The sequence below is a fragment of the Dromiciops gliroides genome, chromosome 2 (genome assembly GCF_019393635.1).
Source record: "Dromiciops gliroides isolate mDroGli1 chromosome 2, mDroGli1.pri, whole genome shotgun sequence".
Classification (NCBI taxonomy): Eukaryota; Metazoa; Chordata; class Mammalia; order Microbiotheria; family Microbiotheriidae; genus Dromiciops; species Dromiciops gliroides.
The window spans coordinates 264,511,771-264,532,043 of record NC_057862.1 but is presented as its reverse complement, the minus strand read 5'-3'; the positions used below and the strand labels follow the sequence as shown (position 1 = coordinate 264,532,043).

General features: G+C 37.2%; 1 gene segment (V, D, J or C); it reads right to left on the bottom strand.

Annotated features, from left to right (window-relative positions):
- Positions 1-9,676: 9,676 nt before the first annotated feature.
- LOC122738693 lies at positions 9,677-10,306 on the bottom strand. The segment is given in 2 exon segments: positions 9,677-10,107; positions 10,194-10,306. Coding segments are annotated over 2 exon segments (477 nt in total).
- Between the last annotated feature and the right edge of the window lie 9,967 nt (positions 10,307-20,273).

The window sequence follows — 20,273 nt, the reverse complement described above, 5'->3', positions numbered from 1 at the left end:
TTGCTTGCTGATTTTGGGAGGGGGGAGAGAAGAGAGGATGGGAGAAAAACATGGAACTAAAAATCTTACAAAAGTGAATGTTGAAAATAATGTTTACATGTAAGTGGGAAAAAATAAAGGTCTGGAAAAAAGGAAATGAAATAGGTAAATTTAGATATTTAATTTCCTCTTCTGCTAATGTAGGCAATTTATATTTTTTAAAACATTCCTTGATTACACTTAAATTGTTAAATTTATTGGCTTACAATTGAGCAAAAGAACTCCTTATAATTGTTTTACATTCATCTCCATTAATCATATATTTATCCTGAAAAGGTACTAGTTATTTGGTTTTCTTCTCTACTTTTCTTAATCAAATTAACCAATTATTTCTTTTATTGGTTTTTTCATAAAACCAACTCCTCTTTTTATTTATTAATTCAATGGCTACTTTACTATTAATTTTACTAATCTCACCTTTAGTTCTTAGGATTTCCAGTTTAGTGTTTAATTGGGGATTTCTAATTTCTTCTTTTTTCAATTTTTGAATTGCAGGCTGAATTCATTAGTTTATTCTTTCTCTATTTTATTGATATAAGCATTTAGAGATATACATTTTCTTCTAATCACTGCATTTACTGTATCCCATGGATCATGTCTGGTCAGCACTGCTAGACCTGGCTCCAGAAACAAAAGGGCATTCTTCAATCTTTCCTCATTTAGTATTCTTCAGATGAAAGTTTATGAGGGAAAAGTTCAGGAGGTAAAATTTCTAGAGACCATGATTGAGTTGGAAGTTGAAGTGAAATGTCTTGAGTCTGATTCTCTCAAGGTCTACTGTTTATTGATCCAGTGGGGTTGGCCTGGACTTGTTTAAACTTCACTAACACCAAAGCTCAGGCTTTGGAATCTTTTTTGTGGTTCTTTCAAGATGTCTTAGGAGGACAACTGCTTCTTTATTTTTGCTGTTCTATGTTCATTTCATGGCAATTTTTATCTGTTGTGGAGGGAATCTGGAGAGCCCGGAAATTTCTCACCTACTGTGCCATCCTCACAGAATGCTCAGGAATCTACTCTTCTCTATTGAACAAATAATAGGGGATCTCAGGAGTTTCATCCTGTTTGGGGTTATACAGTGCATAGTATATTGCAAGCATTCTGAGTCTTAATTATTTGTTTCCTTGAATTTTTTTCCTTTTGGTCCAGGACTTGCCCTGTATGTGTTCAATAAGATTTTGGAAAAAGTATAATTCAAAAAATTTTCATAAAACATTATAATGAGCATGGTTTGAATGATCTCTCTTCCAGGGAACTCTATATATTTTTATTTCAGGAGCACAATGGAAGTCTCAATTACTTTCTTTCTTTCCAAAATAATACTTTCAATTTCTTTTAAGTTGATTAGAATTTCTTTAAATAGTGAATGAAGAAATTTACATCCATAGTTCATCAAAACAATTCTTGCCATGATTTTGTTTGAATTATTCTGGTTATGAATGTTTGGAGCAAACTGCCTCAGTTTACCCAAATAACTCGAGGAGACCACCAAGTCAAGCAGAGACAGATTTATTACATCCTCATGAGGACGGGCAAAACCCAATTACACATTGAAGTCTTGCAAAGATATGCCCAATCCTCTAGGTTTTTATAGTAATCTTGAAAAGGACTGTCCCCACGTACACCTAGGGTGGATGAGCTCACAATCTAACATCCAATCCTGTCTCATCCAAGGTGCGTGTTCAGCTTGTGATCAATGTATGGAGACATGCATACGTGTTCCAGGAGCAAGGGGGAAAAGGGGAGGGGGAACAAGGTCAAACCAAAGGAAAAGGAAACAGGGGAGTGAGAGTCAGATGTTTCAGATCTCACAGTTCCCACTGACTCCCCTCTCCAGGCCCCTGTCTCTAAAGATAAGGATGACAGGGTTAAAATTTATCTTCGGCTATGTTAGGAAGTCAAAGAAATAATTGGCAATTAAACTTAAAGGAGACAGTGAGAATTTGACAAGCAATAAACTTCTAAACTAACTATATTGGGTCAGGGCTGGGTACCTTCCAGACCCCATCCTCAGAGTTTAATCTGACTCAAATCCATGAATTTCTTTCCCTTCTACAAATTCACTGCTTAGTTTACCTTTTGATTGTCATGTCAGACAATCCTTGACATGGATCCACTGAATTTTTTTTCTTAAGTAAGGGCATCACACTCACCCAATCTCAGAAAGGGTTAGAGCCAATGTTATTTCATTTTGAACAGCTCACTTAATTGTGGTCAAGGCAACACATTATACATTCATGATATAATCACCATGAACTCATGTCTTCCTTGCTTTTATGTAGTTGAAAATGTTTTCATGCTATACCTCTCTTCTTTTACTTTCTAACAATGGTCACCTCCTGTGGGCCCAGGGGCTAAATACAATTAAAAAACCAGTGCTGGGAGAAAGTTTGAATTACAAATACAGAAAGCAAGGTAAATCTGAAAAGATAAGTATGTCTGATAGGAAAGGGACTTTGTGCTGATTTTAAAAATACCCTATAATGAGGGAAGAAATTAGTTCCTTTGAAATCCTAGTATCTTCCAAAATCAGAGAGGGAGTGAAATAAAACAAAGGTTAACTGGTGGCTTTATTTTATTTTAATAGTCTTTACAGAAGACAGGAAAATGAAGGACAATGAAATATAATAAACTAGGCCAGCAGATTCAGAAGCTAGAGAAAAATTATCCCCATTTACTGACTCATATATAAGTCAGTGTTTTTCAAGTAGGGCCCAGAACAGGCTATAATACTGAAAAGTATAAAGCAGAGTGTCCAGTATTCTGTCCCCCTGAAACCTTTGCAACACTGAAAGACCCCTGTTTCTGGAGATCTCAGTTCATAAAGACCAGAACAAGTAGATGGAAACTTAGGCAGGTATTAATTGGTAGTTAGAATAGATTCTTTTTAGGAATTTGAGGCTCCAGACTCCCAAGCAGTTGTTAACCTTTGAAAAGCAGTTTTTTTGTCTTTTACTGTGGCCTAGTTGCTACTGAAGAGATGACATAGAGTCATATATTCCCTGTTCATCAGCAGTTAACTAATATTTGGTGGGTGATATAAGATGGTCCCTCTAGCAAGATGGAAACAGCACAGAAAGTTTTCATTGTTAAATGGAAATGATGCATTAGAAATCACACCTGCCTGGGTCCCTCTTGTGTTAATACATTTAAAATATAGGCATTGACTATTCTGGGGACTGAGGCTTCCAATTCAGGCCATAATCCTGCCTTATCCCTTGATCCGTTGACCCAACCTATAAGGACCTGGCTCCTGAGGAATGAGAATTTGCCTGATTGTCTGATCATTCTGTTCACTACAAGAGAGGCATATGCAGTTGGACTGCAACAAACTCTAATCTAAAAATAGGAGATACGCTAGGGAGTAGGGGTACTGGCAAGTCCTTCCAGTTGGTTACACAGCTGGCATATGAAAAAACCTAGTTTCTCCCTAAAGGGATGGGGAAGAGAAAATCTTCATGTAGACCATTTCCTGGCAGTAAAAACCAGGTCAAGTGGTCCAGGGCCTGGAAAGCACAAGATTGAATGATCAAAGGCTCTCTCCATTGGTATTTAGACGAATGGAAGAATTCTGCTGATGCCGTTCATTGCATATAGTTGTTGATAGGGCATATTAGAAACCAATTAGAAACGTATCAAACAACCAACCAGATTGGACCTCTAACAGGAGTAGCAGTGGTTTGGAAGTGGATCCATTGTCAATATCAAAATACAAGTACTGGGGCAGCTAGGTGGCACAGTGGATAGAGCACCAGCCCTGGATTCAGGAGGACCTGAGTTCAAATCCGGCTTCATATACTTGACACTTACTGGCTGTGTGACCCTGGGCAAGTCACTTAACCCTCATTGCCCCCCACAAAAAAAAATAATACAAATTCAAGTACTGAAAATAATATGATCCCTCTCATTTAGGACAAGGTAGCTATTCCTAATCTGAGTAGCCCCCAATCTGTCCCCAACTGGCAAAATGGAACTCCTCCTACCTTCAGGTAAGAGGGTTTCCAGGACTGGTGAACAGTTTTATCATTATTCTTTTTTAGAAATAATAAAATCTTTATTTAAAGTTTTGAGTTGCAAAATTTATCCCTCCTCTCCCCACCTCCCCCTTCCCTGAGGCAGTAAGCTATAGTTTATACATGTACAATTAGGTTATACAAGTACTATTATGTAAAACATAGCCATATTAGTCATTTGTGTAAGAAAACTTGAATAAAATTTTTAAAAATGAAAGAAAGTGAAAAATAGCAAGCTTTATTCTGTGTTCCATCAATATCAGTTCTTTCTCTGGAGGTAGATAGTATGCTTCCTCATTAGTCCTTTGGGATTGTCTTGGATCATTGTATTGCTGAGAATAATTAAGTCATTCACAGTTCTTCATCAAACAATATTGTTGTCACTGTGCACAATGCTCTCTTTACAACAGTTCATATGAGTCTTTCCAGGCCATTCTAAAATCATCCCTGTCATTTCTTATATTCCATTACTATCATATACCACACAGCTTGTTTAGCCATTCCCCAAATGATAGGCATTCCTTTCATTTTCAATTCTTAGTCACTACAAAAAGAGCTGGTATATATATATATATATTTTAGCAAATGGGTCTTTTTCTCTTTTTGGGGATGTCTTTGGGATATAAACCAAGCAATGGTATTGCTGGATCAAAGGGTATGCACAGTTCTATAGCCCTTTGGGCATAGTAACAAAACTCTACCAACTGTGGATTAGTGTATCAATTTTCCAATATTCTCTCCAACATCCAATATTGTCCTTTTTTGTTATATTCACCACTTTGATATGTGTGAGGTGATACCTCAGAGTTGTTTTAATTTGCATTTCTCTGATTAATAGTATGTATCATTATTCTTCTGACTGAGCAACTTCCCAGAAGCTATGTCCATGACAGTGCTACCCTGGAAAGGAGAAAGGAAATCCTTTGTCTGTTGATTTCTTGGACTCAATATAGAGGAAAACTGATTTGATAAGATTGGAGTGTTTTGGGATATAGTTCTGCCTTATGTTCTCAAGCCCTTCTTTATTCCTTTCCTGGAACACAGCTGCTTTAGTCTCAAGATCCTTGTCCCCTCAGAGGGCTCCATACATCCTGGAGGAGAAGTTCAGGTTTCCCTCATTTGGCATCCTTTGAGATGTTTTGAAGAACTCTTTGGGAGGCATTTTGCATTCTAATACTATGGAAGAGGTAATGTCTGATGACCAAAGCCAACCTTCTCTTACACATTCTGGAATAGATCACTTTCTCAGGGCAGCTCTGAAAGCTGCTCTTTAGATTTGTTTCTCTGGTTCCACATCATTTCTATGCTTAGATGTTCTTGCAGAAACCTTTTGCAAAATATATCTTAATACGGGTAAGGACACCATCTTAAATTTTGCTTTTCATTTGATGAAAATCAGCTAAGATCTTGTAGCTCCTTAAAGTGGGGCACTGTTTCCAGACTGCACTCTCCTAAGCACCAGAGGGTCCCAGATGGTATGATTTAAGGAGGTGCAGGTTTTTCACTTACCTAGTCTATTCCCTGGTTTGTAGATAACCCCAGGCCAACTTGCTAATTAACCAGACAGCAAAACTTTGTGTGCTGTGGTTGTTAGCTCTGAGGAGCCTGTGCCCCTCCCTCCCCCCCCCCCCCGCGGGGCCACTGCTACTCAAGCCAACTTCCTGGTTCCCAGCAGGGGTGAAAAACTAAAGTTCTGCCTCAGCACCAGCAGAGAGCCCTGTAGCCTCCCCCATGCCAAGTGCTCAGCCCTCTCACCAGACCATGAGCTTAGTTCCAGACAACACTAGTGCTGTAGCTGATTCAGAGGCTCTGGGGGTCTCCTTCCCAGGCCTAGCCTGCCTAAAACTGGATCTGTGTCAGCCTGACTGTGGGGTTGGGCTCCACTCCTGCTTTGGCACAGCAGCGGCCCCCATCTGACCTTCTAAGTCATCTTTCAAAAAAAAACTATTCAAATTCATATTGTGGAACCTCAGTCAGGATCACACAAGATTTTGCTGTTTCTACATTAAAACTTCAAAGGTCAGGGCAGCTAGATGGCACAGTGGATGGAGCACTGGCCCTGGATTCAGGAGTACCTGAGTTCAAATCCGACCTCAGACACTTAACACTTACTAGCTGTGTGACCCTGGGCAAAGTCACTTAACCCCAATTGCCTCACCAAAAAACCAAAAAAACAAAAACAAAACAAAAAAGTTCAAAGGTCTAAGGACCTGATATTCCAGAGGGCAAAGAAGCTAGCATTAGAACAAAGAATCACCTACCTACCCAGCAAATTATTTCATGGGAGAAATTGATATTTAATAGAATAGAGGACTTTCAACCATCCCTGATTAAAAGAGAAGAGCTAAATAAAAAAGTTGACTTTCAAACACAAGGTTCAAGAGAAGCATAAAGAGGTAAATGTGAAGGACAATCTTTAAGAAATTCATTAAGGTTAAATTGTCTACCTTTGTACATGGGAAGATAATATGTGTAATTCTGAAATTTATCATGATTGCTGAAGGAAAATAGCCATGAAAAAATGTATGCTAGTTTCTCTTTAATAGTCTCATTTCTCAAATATATAGAGAACTGAGTCAAATTTATAAGAATACAAGTCATTCCCCAATTGGCAAATGGTCAAAGATATTACAGGTAGTATAAAATGAAATATGTCAATTGTCATGTGAAAAATGTGCTCTAAATCACTAATGATTAGAGAAATGTAAATTAAAACTACTACGAAGTTCCACCTCACAGTTGTCAGATTGGCTAATATTACATAAAAAGAAAATTGCAAATGTTGGAGGGGACATGGGAAAATCAGGATCCTAAAGCACTTTTGGTAGAGTTTTGAAATGATTTAAACACTGTGGAGAGAAATTTGCTCCAGGTTTTTCTGAGAGTATCTTCCTCATCATTTCTCATAGTACAATAGTATTCCATCATAATAATATAACACAACTTGTTCATTTATTCTCCAGTTAATAGGCATCAGCTCAATTTCCAATTCTTTGCCATCGCAAAAAAAGCTGATATAAATATCACTGTAGAGATAGGGTCTTTTTTTTTACCCTTTTAGAATACAAAGTTAGTAGTGGTGTTGCTTGGTGGAAGAGTATGCACAATTTAATAGCATTTGTGAATAGAAGACTTAAATGAACTATTACAAAGTAAAATGGGCAGAACCAAAACAATAGTGTCCACAGCAACAATATTGTGTGATGATCAACTGTGAAAGGCTTAGTTATTCTCAGCAATCACATAATCTAAGACAATTTCTAAGCACTTATAATGAAAAATGTTATCCACCTCCAGAGAAAGAATACATAGCTTTTAAAACTTTATTTTTCTTGTTTATTTTGGGGTTTGTTTTTGGTCTGTGCTTTTTTCAAATGACTAATGAGGAAATATGTTTTGCATGACTGCACATGTATAATGTATATTACATTGCTTACCTTCTTATTGAGGGGATAGGAGGATGGAGGGAATTTGAAACTCAAAATTTTTAAATGAATGCTAAAATTGTTTTAACATGTAAATGCAAACAAATATTAGACACAAAATTCAAATAACTGAAAAGTAAAAACATAATAATTTAATATTCCAAAAAATGCAGAACTCTGAAAACCTTTGCAATCATATATATATACATATATATATATATATATATATATATTCATCTGATTATTTTGGTTATTCTTTAAATTTGCTCCAATTAATTTTTCACTTGAACTCTAATTAAAAGGTTGTATTATGAAGGGGAAAACCAATGTAACCAAGATTAGAAGGAAAGCAGAAAGCTGAGAAACAATTTTTATAGCCAATGTTTCTGATAAAGGCCTCATTTCTCAAATATATAGAGAACTGAATCAAATTTATATGAATACAAATAATCCCCCAATTGAGAAATGGTCAAATGTCCCTGCAATCTCCCTCTGGGAAATTCTCTCCATAACCACCCAAACTTTCAAGTCTGTCATATTGATTTTATTCAACTCCCACCCTTGTCTGGACATAAGGTTATATTAGTCATAGTCTATAGGTTTTCCTAGTTAGCAGAGGATTTTCTTTTCAGTAAAGCCACTAAAAGAATTGTAGCCAAGCATTTATTAGAAAGGATTTTCCCACCTGGGGGATCCCCATAGAAATCCATAGTGACAGAGGAACACATTTCATGGGTTCATTTGTCTCCCATCAATTGGCTGCTTGGACAGTTCTTCAGCATCCACACAGACTGAGCTTATCATCTCAATCCTTGGTTCTGGTACAGCATCTCAGTGAAAGTTCAGCTTGCAAATCTTTAGATGATTTGAGTTTTCCTTGGTCTGGAGCACTGCCCCTAGTTTTTCTGAATCACCAGGTAACCTCTTTTGGGCAGTTTTCCCTTTCACTCTTTGAGATTGTCATTGGGTTTCCCATGCCCCACCATGGCATCTCCCTCACCACCAAGGTTTCCCTTCTGTCCTACTATAGGCCACTCACTCACAGCCTTCAAGACCTTAACCATCTTTCTTCTCAGTCGTTTTCTAAGGACCCAGTCCTGGACCATCTCTAACTTACTACTCTTACCTTAACAATTGGGTGTATTAGAAAAGAATCTGCACAAGGATTTCCTGCAACTCAGGTGGAAAAGACTCTTCCTTTTATTCCACCCCTCCACAACAAAGCTGAAGGGAGTTGACAGCTTGATACATCTGTCACCTCTAAAAAAGGCAATAACCCATAAGTAGACAGCCCAAACCTCTACTGGTGATCTCAAGCTCAGTCTGATCCCCTCAAAAAGAAGTAAATGACAGCAGTAGTAGACAACTCCCCCAAGGAGTCCTGGGTTACATGGAATGGGTTACATTACTCTGCTTTTTCCATCACAGATATACACAATACACATACACACATACACCATACACACATGTATATGCACATACTTACATGCATGCATGCATACAAACAGGTGGGTGGATGGATGGATGGATGTTGGATGGATGGCTATGTAATGGGGGAAATGGGGTATGGGTTTGGGGTAGGGGATGGGGTTCTTAGGAATTCCTCTTTAAAGAATTACACCCTCTTGCACACAAAATAGAATAAGGTGATAGTTTATTTAGGAGCAAGGGAAGGGAAGGGTGGGGGGAGGGAAACCATGAAAGAAATCCTTGGACTTCATGGGGAGATTGGCACAAAGCACATGGTTCAGAGGTACCAAATCTCCTCGAACAGGAGACTGGAAGGTACTTTTATAGAGGACTGATGGGGGTGGACCATCTGCCTGTGAAAAGTTCCTTTAGTGAGGGTGGACCATCCCCCACTGGTAGTGACTAAAGGAATAGGGTGAGGGGTGGCTATGGATCCCTCTTCAGAACACAAAGGCTGCAGCCACACCCAAATTTATCTCCCCAGGGTAAGGGAGACCAGAATGAAGGGTAGGAATCTGAAGCTAGCTCATTGATTTGGTTCAGCTTATCTCTCTAGGCGTTATCTGTCCTCTGGTTTAGTTTCTCAAGGAGAAGGTTCCTAGATGTGCCCCAGAGAACTTCTGGGGTGCTCTGCACCCCATGACAGATGGATAGATAGATGGAAGGGATTTGAGAATTCACTGAGAATTGGTAAGAAACAACAGACCTTGAAGGATTTTTTAGCCTCATTCTTCACCTGTTATTATAAGGGGTCTCTTTGTTCCCCGTGTTCTTGAGTTCCTTCTCTACATCATTATCTACATGACCTCTCTGAATGAGGAGATTTATGTCTGGTTCCATGCTCCTTTCTCTCACTGTGTCTCTTGCACAGTAATACATGGCTGTGTCCTCAGCTTTAAGAGAATTCATTTGCAGGTGCAGCATGCTGTTGCTGTTGTCCCTGGAGATGGTGAATCGACCTTTCACAGAGTCTGCATAGCTTGTACCTCCATCACTATTAATGTATGAGACCCACTCCAGTCCCTTCCCTGGAGCCTGGCGGACCCAGTTCATGCTATAGCTGCTGAAAGTGAATCCAGAAGCTTTGCAGGAAAGTCTAAGAGATCCTCCAGGCTGTCCCACATCACCCCCAGACTCTACCAGTTGAACATCACAATGGACACCTGCAAACAAAGAGTCATTAAATCACAAATATATCATTTCAAAGAGTAATTTCGTTAGTCAAAAAGCAAACAAAAGACAACACTACCTTGTAAAAGAGTCAGAATGAAAATTCCATTCAATCCAAAACCCATTGTTCAAGCTCTACAGTATCAGTCCTTGGGGGAGAAAGGCCGCACAAAAGAAAAGCTCCTCTCCCAGAGCTGCAGACACTGGTTTTGTGCTGGTTTTTATCCCTAGAGGGAGGAGCCCAATTTGCATGTCTTTCTCTGTTTAGTGTGAGGAAGAGCAACTGTCTCCCACTGTGATGAGTCCCCTCCCTTGAGAAAACTTTTATGAGAGTAAGGTTTAATCTTTTCCTGCCAGCCCCTCTCCCCATCTTGTCCTTTGTTATGATAGTTCTTTTCATGCCTCTTTTTTGTGGGAAAATTTTCCCCATTCAATTCCCCCCCCCTTCCATGAAATCTCTTTCTTACCCATTTATTTTGTTTTTGAGGTGTCTTCCCATCAGTGTCACCCTCTGTTTGCACATACTCAAAATTCTTATAATAAAGTTATTAAGACTTACAAATATGATCTGAGGCTCATGATCTGGACCCAGACCTGCTGTGTTTTGGTGCTCATTCTCCTCCTAGGCCAGAGTAGGTAATGCAGGGTTTCTGAACTCTGCTTGAGGCCACGTGCTCTCTTAGAGACAATCTGCCATTGGGGCTTTTTGGCTTTCCTCCTGTTTGCGTTAAATGCCATGCGGTCAATACTATTCTGATATTTAATATATAATAAAAATAAATGCTTACTGCCTAAGAAAAAAATACTTACAAATATTATCATCCCTTTAATGTAACCTTATGACCACATCCTCTGTCTGCATATACTCCTTCTAATTGCTCTCATAATAAAGTTGACTTAGAAATATTATTTTATCCTATCTTATAGTTTTTCTTTCTTGTTTCTTTTTTACATTTTTATGTTTCTCTTCAGTCTTGTCTGAAGGTCAAATTTTTATTCAACTCTGGCCTCTTAATCAGAAATGATTGACAATTCACTATTTCATTAAATATCCTTTTATTTATTTATTATTTTTTTTAGTGAGGCAATTGGGCTTAAGTGACTTGCCCAGGGTCACACAGCTAGTAAGTGTTAAGTGTCTGAAGTCAGATTTGAACTCAGGTACTCCTGAATCCAGGGCCAGTGCTCTATCCACTGCACCACCTAGCTGCCCCCATTTTTTTTAATCCCTGAAAGGGTATATTCAATTTTACTGGGCAGGTGATTCTTTAATGTGAAAGCTGCTAAATCCTATATCATTCTGACTATAGCTCCACAATATTTGAATTATTTATTTTTGGCTGCTTAAAATACTTTCTCCTTAATCTGTAAAATTTGGCTATGATGTTCTAGGAGTTTTCAATTTGGAATCTCTTTCAGGTGGTGATTGGTAGATTTTGTTTTTCCTTTCCTTTCCTTTCCTATTCTTTCTTTTTTTGTTGTTTTTTTTGGTGAGGCAATTGGGATTAAGTAACTTGTCCAGAGTCACACAGCTAGTAAGTGTTAAGTGTCTGAGGCCAGATTTGAACTCAGGTCCTTGTAACTCCAGGGCCAGTGCTCTATCCACTGTGCCACCTAGCTACCCCAATTGGTAGATTCTTTCAATTTCTATTTTGCCCTCTGGTTCTAATATTTCAAGTCAGTTTTCTTTGATAATTTCTAGAAAGATATTGTCCAGGTTTTTTATGGGTCATGACTTTCAGGTAGTCCAATAATTCTTATATTATCTCTCCTGGATCTATTTTCTAGGTCAGTTGTTTCTCCAATAAGAAATTTCACATTTTCTTCTATGTTTTTTTTACTTTTTTGGTTTTGTTGTATTGTATCTTGTTGTCTCATAAAGTTGTTAGTTTACATTTGGTCAATTCTAATTTTTAAATAATTATTTTCTTCACTGACCTTTTGTATTTCCTTTTCCATTTAGCTAAATCTCATTTTCAGGGAGTTATTTTCCCCAGTAAATGTTTATATTTCTTCTTCATTGTTGTCTTGCATTACTTTTATTTCTTTCTCCAATTTTTCTTCTACTCCTCTAATTTGCTTTTTTTTTTTTTTGCAGGGCAATGAGGGTTAAGTGACTTGCCCAGGGTCACACAGCTGGTTAAGTGTCAAGTGTCTGAGGCTGGATTTGAACTCAGGTCCTCCTGAATCCAGGGCCAGTGCTCTATCCACTGCACCACTTAGCTGCCCCAATTGGTAGATTCTTTCAATTTCTATTTTGCCCTCTGGTTCTAATATTTCAAGTCAGTTTTCTTTGATAATTTCTAGAAAGATATTGTCCAGGTTTTTTATGGGTCATGACTTTCAGGTAGTCCAATAATTCTTATATTATCTCTCCTGGATCTATTTTCTAGGTCAGTTGTTTCTCCAATGAGAAATTTCACATTTTCTTCTATGTTTTTTTTACTTTTTTGGTTTTGTTGTATTGTATCTTGTTGTCTCATAAAGTTGTTAGTTTCCATTTGGTCAATTCTAATTTTTAAATAATTATTTTCTTCACTGACCTTTTGTATTTCCTTTTCCATTTAGCTAAATCTCATTTTCAGGGAGTTATTTTCCCCAGTAAATGTTTATATTTCTTCTTCATTGTTGTCTTGCATTACTTTTATTTCTTTCCCCAATTTTTCTTCTACTCCTCTAATTTGCTTTTTTTTTTTTTGCAGGGCAATGAGGGTTAAGTGACTTGCCCAGGGTCACACAGCTGGTTAAGTATCAAGTGTCTGAGGCTGGATTTGAACTCAGGTCCTCCTGAATCCAAGGCCAGTGCTTTATCGACTGTGTCACCTAGGTGCCCCTCTAATTTGCTTTTTCAAATCCTTTTTACTCTTCCAGGAATTCTTTTTGGCCCTGAGACCAATTTATATTTTTCTTTGAAGCTTAACCTGTAGCCATTTTGTCTATGGTCCTCTATGTCTTGATTTACCCTATCACCATGGTAACTGTCAATAGTCAAGTGTTGTTTTCTTTTTGGGGGGGGTCTTGCTCATTTTTGTGCCTTTTTGGGGCTTGGTGTTTTTATGAGAGACTTGGGCTCTATTCTTGCACTATTCCAAGTTTTTGTGCTGAGGTTCTGAGTGGCTTTCACTAGGCTTCAGGGCTTAGCTGCTTGCTTTCCCTTCTGACTGGTATTGGGGGGTTAGTCTTCTCTTTTGGTTTCCCCTGTGTGGGGACTAGCCTTCTCCAGTGGTGGTGTCTTAGTGCTCTTTCACAAAAGTTAACAAATACTCTCTGGTGGTTGGCTCTGGAGGAGTGATCTTGTTGTTGATTTGTCCCGGAGGTGGTGCCCTGCTGCTGCATTGCTCTGTTAGCAGGCCCTGGAGAAGTAATTTTGTTGTCAATCTCTCCAAGTATAAGGGTCTTGCTGCTAGATTGCTATGGTAGCTGAGTCCCTCTGCTAGCAGTACCTGGAAGGGAAATTTTGTTGCAGATCTGCTGGGGGTTGGAGCCCCCTGCTTACCCTGGAAAGAGTCTCTCTTCTGGGAGGTCCCAGGGGTGGGAACTTGCTGTTGTCCAGCCTTGAATGGGGCTTTACTACTGGTCAGCAGTGGGGTCAAGGCTTCCATGGTGGTCTGTGCCAGCTGTAGGGTGCCTGGTGAGAGTCTCTACTATGCTGCCCAAACTGCTTACTTGCCTAGGGAACTGCTGATTTGCAGGAGGGTGGAGCCTGCCTGTCGATTTGCCCCTGGCTGGGAGCCCTACTTCAGACTACCTGATGTGAGCCCAGGAACTGCTGCTGCTGCTGCCCTTAGACCTCACTTCCCTCCCACCCAGGTAAGACAGACCTTTCCTGCCTGACTGGTAGGTTGTTTCCCTGCTCCTAGAATGATTCAGAGGCAGTTTTATATTGGCTTGGAGGGGAAATTTGGGAGAGCTCCAGAGGTTTCCTTCCTCACTCTGCCATCTTGGCACCAGAAGGACCAAAGCATACTTTTAAAAACTTTGTTTTTCTTGTTTATTTGGGGTTTTGGTCCATTTTTTTTTCACAACACAACTATGACGGCACATGTATAATGTACGTTTCATTGTTTGCCTTCTTATTTAGGGGGAATGGGAGGGTGGAGGAAATTTGGAACTCAATTTTTATTTTAAATGAGTTATAAAATTGTTTTTACATGTAAATGGAATCAAATATTAGACAAATAAAATTCAAATAACTGAAAGGTAAAAAACTAAGATTTTAAAAGCCAAAGAAGGCATAATTCTGAAAACCTTTCCAATATATTTATCTGATTCTGTTGAGTTTTTAAAATTTATTCTAATTAATTCTTCATTTGAACTCCAATTAATTATAATTCCTGCCTCAGCAGAAGTGGAGACATATATTAACACATAGGTAGCAAAAGTCTTTTAAATTGGACAACAACTGTTACACAAATGAATTTACATTAAAGATACTAATTTTATTCCAATTGGGAAAAAAGGGTGTGGGATGAAATGTGAAAACACACTAACTAATTGTGAATGGTAACTAGAGAACAATGTAGAACAAATGAGTTGTCTACAAAACACATGTATATTTTGGGATGTTTCACAGTACTGTTAATCCCAAATCAAATAATAAACATAAGTAAATAATAAAGCTAAGGAAAATTGGATTTTCTTCTGTGGTAACACAAGATAGTCCAAAGTTCCTTTACTCTAAGATAACTGATTGCACCAATATTATTTTCCTTAAAACAAAATAGATAATCTAATACTGGCTAATATTGAAATTAAAATAAAAACCAGTGAGCAGTAATAGAAAAAGAAATCTCATTCCAAATAACTACAGAATATCTTGGAATCTTCTGATATCTTTTACTTAACCTACCAAATTACAAAAAGGACCCGTATAGATTGAAATTACACAATGCTCCTTAAAGAAATAAAAAACAATGTAAATAGGTGGAAAAATATTCAGTGCTCTATTCATATAATAAAAATACTTGGATAGAATACTATCCAAATTTATACTTTTCATGCAATCAAATGACTGAGCATATAATTTATAGGCCGATAAAATGATAACAAAAGTCATTTGGAAAAGCAAAAGACTAAGAACATAAAGGGAAATTATTAAAAGATGTATATATACAAGGAGAGCATGTGCACACCTCAAATAAAACAACAGCCATCAAAAAACTCTTATTGTTTAAAAAATGGATAGATAGATCACTGGAAGAGACAACAGAAGGGAGAATCAGAAACAATGGAACTTAGTATTTGAGAAACCCAGTGTTTGATAAAGTGGAATATATCAGGTATCAAAGAAGAAGCTCCTTACTTTATAAAAACTGCAAAGAATTAGAAACAAAGTTGATGACTACTAATTGCACAATCGCTTAACAAACTATGGTACATATAATATAACAGAATATTACTGTGCAATAAAAAATTATATGTATGAGGAATACATATAATAATAATAGTCATAATTATAATAATAACTATTATATGAACTAACATTTATATTGGGAAGTAAGAACCTGTTATCCTAAATAAATCATGGTATTGATATAATGAAATATTATTATTGCAAGAGAATTATTGAAATTAACAGGTTCAGAGAAAACTGGGAAGAAATCTCTGAACTGATTCAGAGGGAAATGAGTAGCACTAGGAGAAAAGTTTATGCAATGACAGCACAATTGTAGAGAGAAAAAATTTTGAATGACTTTAGAATTCAGGTCAACACAATACATATAACACGAATCCAAAGAATTAAATATGAAACATGCCACTCACCTCAGCCAGAGAATTGATTAATTTAAAACAAAAACAAAGGACATGCATCTTTTGGCAAGGCCTAAGTAGAAATTTTTTCCTGAGATTCCTTTATAAATCTTTGAGAGTGAAGTACTCAGGAACCAAACACCCCATGGTATCAGGAGCAGGTAGAAAAGCAGGAAAAATCTCATGTGATGCTACAAATAAGATGAGAAAAGAATCCATTAAGAATGGATGAAGTCCTATCAGGAGGGAGCAGAGTGGGAATTTTGTTTTCCAAACCATATAATTCAAGAGTGTAGGGGCCAAACTGAATATGAGGAGAGTTAATTGGGTGGCTCACCATAATATTGGCATTCAGAAAATAATGAGGGACCTCTAGGTCCAAAGTTTCCTCCCCTCCAAACTTCCTTTTTTAGTTATTTCTCCCAGGTCAATAAGAAAGGGGTTGGACAGCCTTTTTTCCACAAATGAATCAGGTTTTATTAAAAGTCAAAGACAAGGGGCGGCTAGGTGGCGCAGTGGATAAAGCACCGGCCCTGGATTCAGGAGTACCTGAGTTCAAATCTGGCCTCAGACACTTGACACTTACTAGCTGTGTGACCCTGGGCAAGTCACTTAACCCCCATTGCCCCGCAAAAAAAAAAAAAAAGTCAAAGACAAGGGAATAGAGAAAGAGGAAAATGCATAATCTCCCTGGCTCTAGCAAAGGCTGTCTCAAAACCCAAATTCGCTTTTAGTTTTAGGCGGGAGATATAACAACTCCATACAATATGCATAATATAGTACAAAATGCATGCATTGGGTTTTTTCTCTTTTTCAAATTTTCTTTGGAAAATTGAGGAAATGCCTATCAATCGGTTAAATAAATTGTGGTATATGATTTTAATGGGATATTTTATGTGCCATAAGAATTGACAAGCAGAGGAAGGAATAGTCTATCTTTCAGATCTTTGGAAAGGAGAACAGTTTATGACCAAAGAAGAGATAGAGAATATTACAAAATGCAAAATGGATGATTTTGATTACATTAAATTAAAAAGGTTTTGTATAAACAGAAGCAATGCATCCAAAATTAGAAAGGATGCAGAAAGCTGGGAAACAACTTTTATGACCAGTCCTTCTGATAAAGGTCTCATTTCTAAAATATATAGGGAACTAAATCAAATTTAAAAGAATCCAAGTCATTCCCCAATTGAGAAATGGTCAAAGGATATGAACAGGCAGTTTTCTGATCAAAGCTATCTGTTGACATATGAAAAAATTCTCTAAATCACTATTGATTAGAGAGATGCAAATTAAAACAACTCTAAGGTACCACCTGACACCTATCAGATTGGTTAATATGACAAAAAAGGAAAATAATAAATTTTGGAGAAGTTGTGGGAAAATTGGAACACTAATTGGTGGAGCTGTGAACTGATCCAACTGATCCCCCCCTCCTACTTCTATTATCCCCAATAGGTCTATAAAGCTGTGCATACCCTTTGACCCAGCAATACCACTTTTGGGTTTTTTTCCCAAAGAGATCATAAAAAAGGGGAAGGGACCCACATGTACAAAAATATTTATAATTTCTCTTTTTGCAGTGGCAAGGAATTGGAAATTGAGGGGATGCCCATCAATCGGGGAATGGCTGGACAAGTTGTGGTATATGAATGTAATAGAATTATATTGTGCTGTAAGAAACGATGAGCAGGAGGAGTTCAGAGAAACCTGGAAGGACTTTCATGAACTGATGATGAGTGAGATGAGCAGAACCAGAACAACATTATACACAGTATCATCAACATTGTGTGTTGATCAACTGTGATGTACTAGATTCTTCTCACCAATGCAATGGTACCAGGGGACTCATGATGGAAGGGGATCTCCAAATCCAGAAAAAAAAGAACTGGAATATAGATGCTGATTGAACCATACTATTTCTTTTGTTTTAGGTGCTGTTGTTTTTCTATTTTGAGGTTTTTCCTCATTGCTTTGATTCTTCTCTTATAACATGACTAATGCAGAAATATGTTTAATGTTATTATATATATAATAACATTAAACATATATATATACATATATATACACACACACACACACACACACACACACACACACACATATATATATATATATATATATATAACCTATATCAGATTACCTGCTGTCTAGTGGGGGGAGGGAGGGGAGGGAGGGAGAAAAATCTGAAATTGGAAAGCTTGTATAAGCAAATGTTGAGAAGTATCTTTACATGTAACTGGAAAAAATAAAATACTTTTATCAGAAAAAAAATTGATGAGCAGGATGATTTCAGAAAAACCTGGAAAGACTTATATGAACTGATTTATGCAAAGGGCAGAAACAGAAAAATGCTGCATACCATAAAAACAATATTGTACAATATAATTATCCAAGACAATCCCAAAGGAATCTTGATGAAGCATGCTATCTATCTCCAGAAAAAGAACTGATATTGACTCAATATAGACTACAACATGTTATTTTTCCTCCTCTCTCAAGAGCTTCCAATGAGGTTTTAAGCAGTTGGAAGGGGAACATGTGCAGTCCTTAGAATAGCCATGTCTGAATTGATTAACTCCCTGATTCCTGGGTTTAGAGGATCTTTTTTAGTTCAATTAACACAGTACAAATCAGTTTTATAGTTCAAATTTGAAAGCAAACATTATGACAGAGAAATGAATTACATAAGAATATTTTCTTAGAGAGTCCATGCTGGCACCACAGATGTTTGGAGGAAGCAAGACAGGATGGCTCTGGCAGATAAAAAGTGCTTGTTGGTAAGTCAAAAACTACCAACTGACATGCAGATGGCAGTTCTCTGCAGATAAAAATGTCTGTCCAGCTGTCTCATTATTCCCAAACATCTATAGAGGTTCATTTTCTTAACTTCTTTCTTGTTTATTTTTTGGTTAGCTTTATTAAGTTCTGAGAGTGGAAGGTTAAGGTCCCCTACTAGTATAGTTTTATTCTCTTACTTCCTGTAACTCATTCAACTTCTCCTTCAAAAATTTAGATGCTATACCATTTGGTGCAGCGATATCAAGTATTGATATGACTTCATTGTCTATGGCACCTTTCATCAAGATATATTTTCCTTCTTTATCTCTTTTAACTAGAACTATTTTTCCATTTGCTTTATCTGAAATCATGATTGCTACCCCTGCTTTCTTTGCTTCAGCTGAAGCATAATAGATTCTTTTTCAGTCCCTTATATTTATCATATTTGTATCTCTATGCTTCAGATGTGTTTCTTGTAAACAACATATTGTAGGATTTTAGTTTTTAATCCATTCTGTTATCTGCTTCCATTTAATGGGTGATTTCATCCCATTCACATTTATAGTTATGATGACTGTTTATTTTTCTCCATGCTATTTTTAACCTCTTTACCCCCCCCCCAATTTTACCCTCACCTTTTCCCTTCTCACAAATGTTTTACTTATGATCACTGCCTTTCCCAATATGCCCTCCTTTGTATAAGTCCCCCCCTCCTACTTCTATTATCCCCATCCCTTTAACTTCCTCATAGGGTAAGACAGATTTCTATATCCAACTGAGAGTTTTGTTTTTTATTTCCTCTTTGAGCTAACTTTGATAAGAGTAAGGTTTAATCATTCCCTACTAGCCCCACCCCCATCTTCCCTCCATTATGATAGTTCTTTCATACCTTTTTTTCTGTAAGAAAATTTTCCCCATTCAATTACCCTCTTCCTTCTTCCATGAAATTTCTTATTTATCCCTTTATTTTATATTTTTTGGGGTGTCTTCCCATTAATGTCACCCTCTGTCTGCGCATATTCTTAATTCTTATAATAAAGTTGCTAAGACTTACAAATATTATCATTCCTTTAATGTCACCTATGACCACATCCTTTGTATATACATATACTCCTAATTGCTCTTATAATAAAGGTAAGACATAAATATTTTATCCTATAGAAATCTTACAGCTTTTCTTTCTTGTTTCTTGTATTTTTTTTTTTGTTTCTCTTGAGTCTTGTATTTGGAGGACAAATTTTTTATTCAAATTTGGCCTTTTAATCAGAAATAATTGAAAATCTTCTATTTCATTAAATATCCTTTTTTCCTGAAAAAAGTATATTAATTTTTCCTGGGTATGTGAGTCTTGGTTGTAAACCTAACTCCTTTGCCTTTTGGTATATTATATTCCAATCTCTGTGATTTTTTAATGTGGAAGCTTCCAAATCATGTGTAGTTTTGACTGTGGCTCCATGATATTTGAATTATTTATTTTTGACTGCTTGAAACACTTTCTCCTTGATCTGTAATCTTCAGGCAGTGATTGGTAGATTCTTTCAATTTCTATTTTGCCATCTGGTTCTAATATTTCAGGTCAGTTTTCTTTGATAATTTCTTGAAAGATATTGTCCAGGTTTTGAGGGGG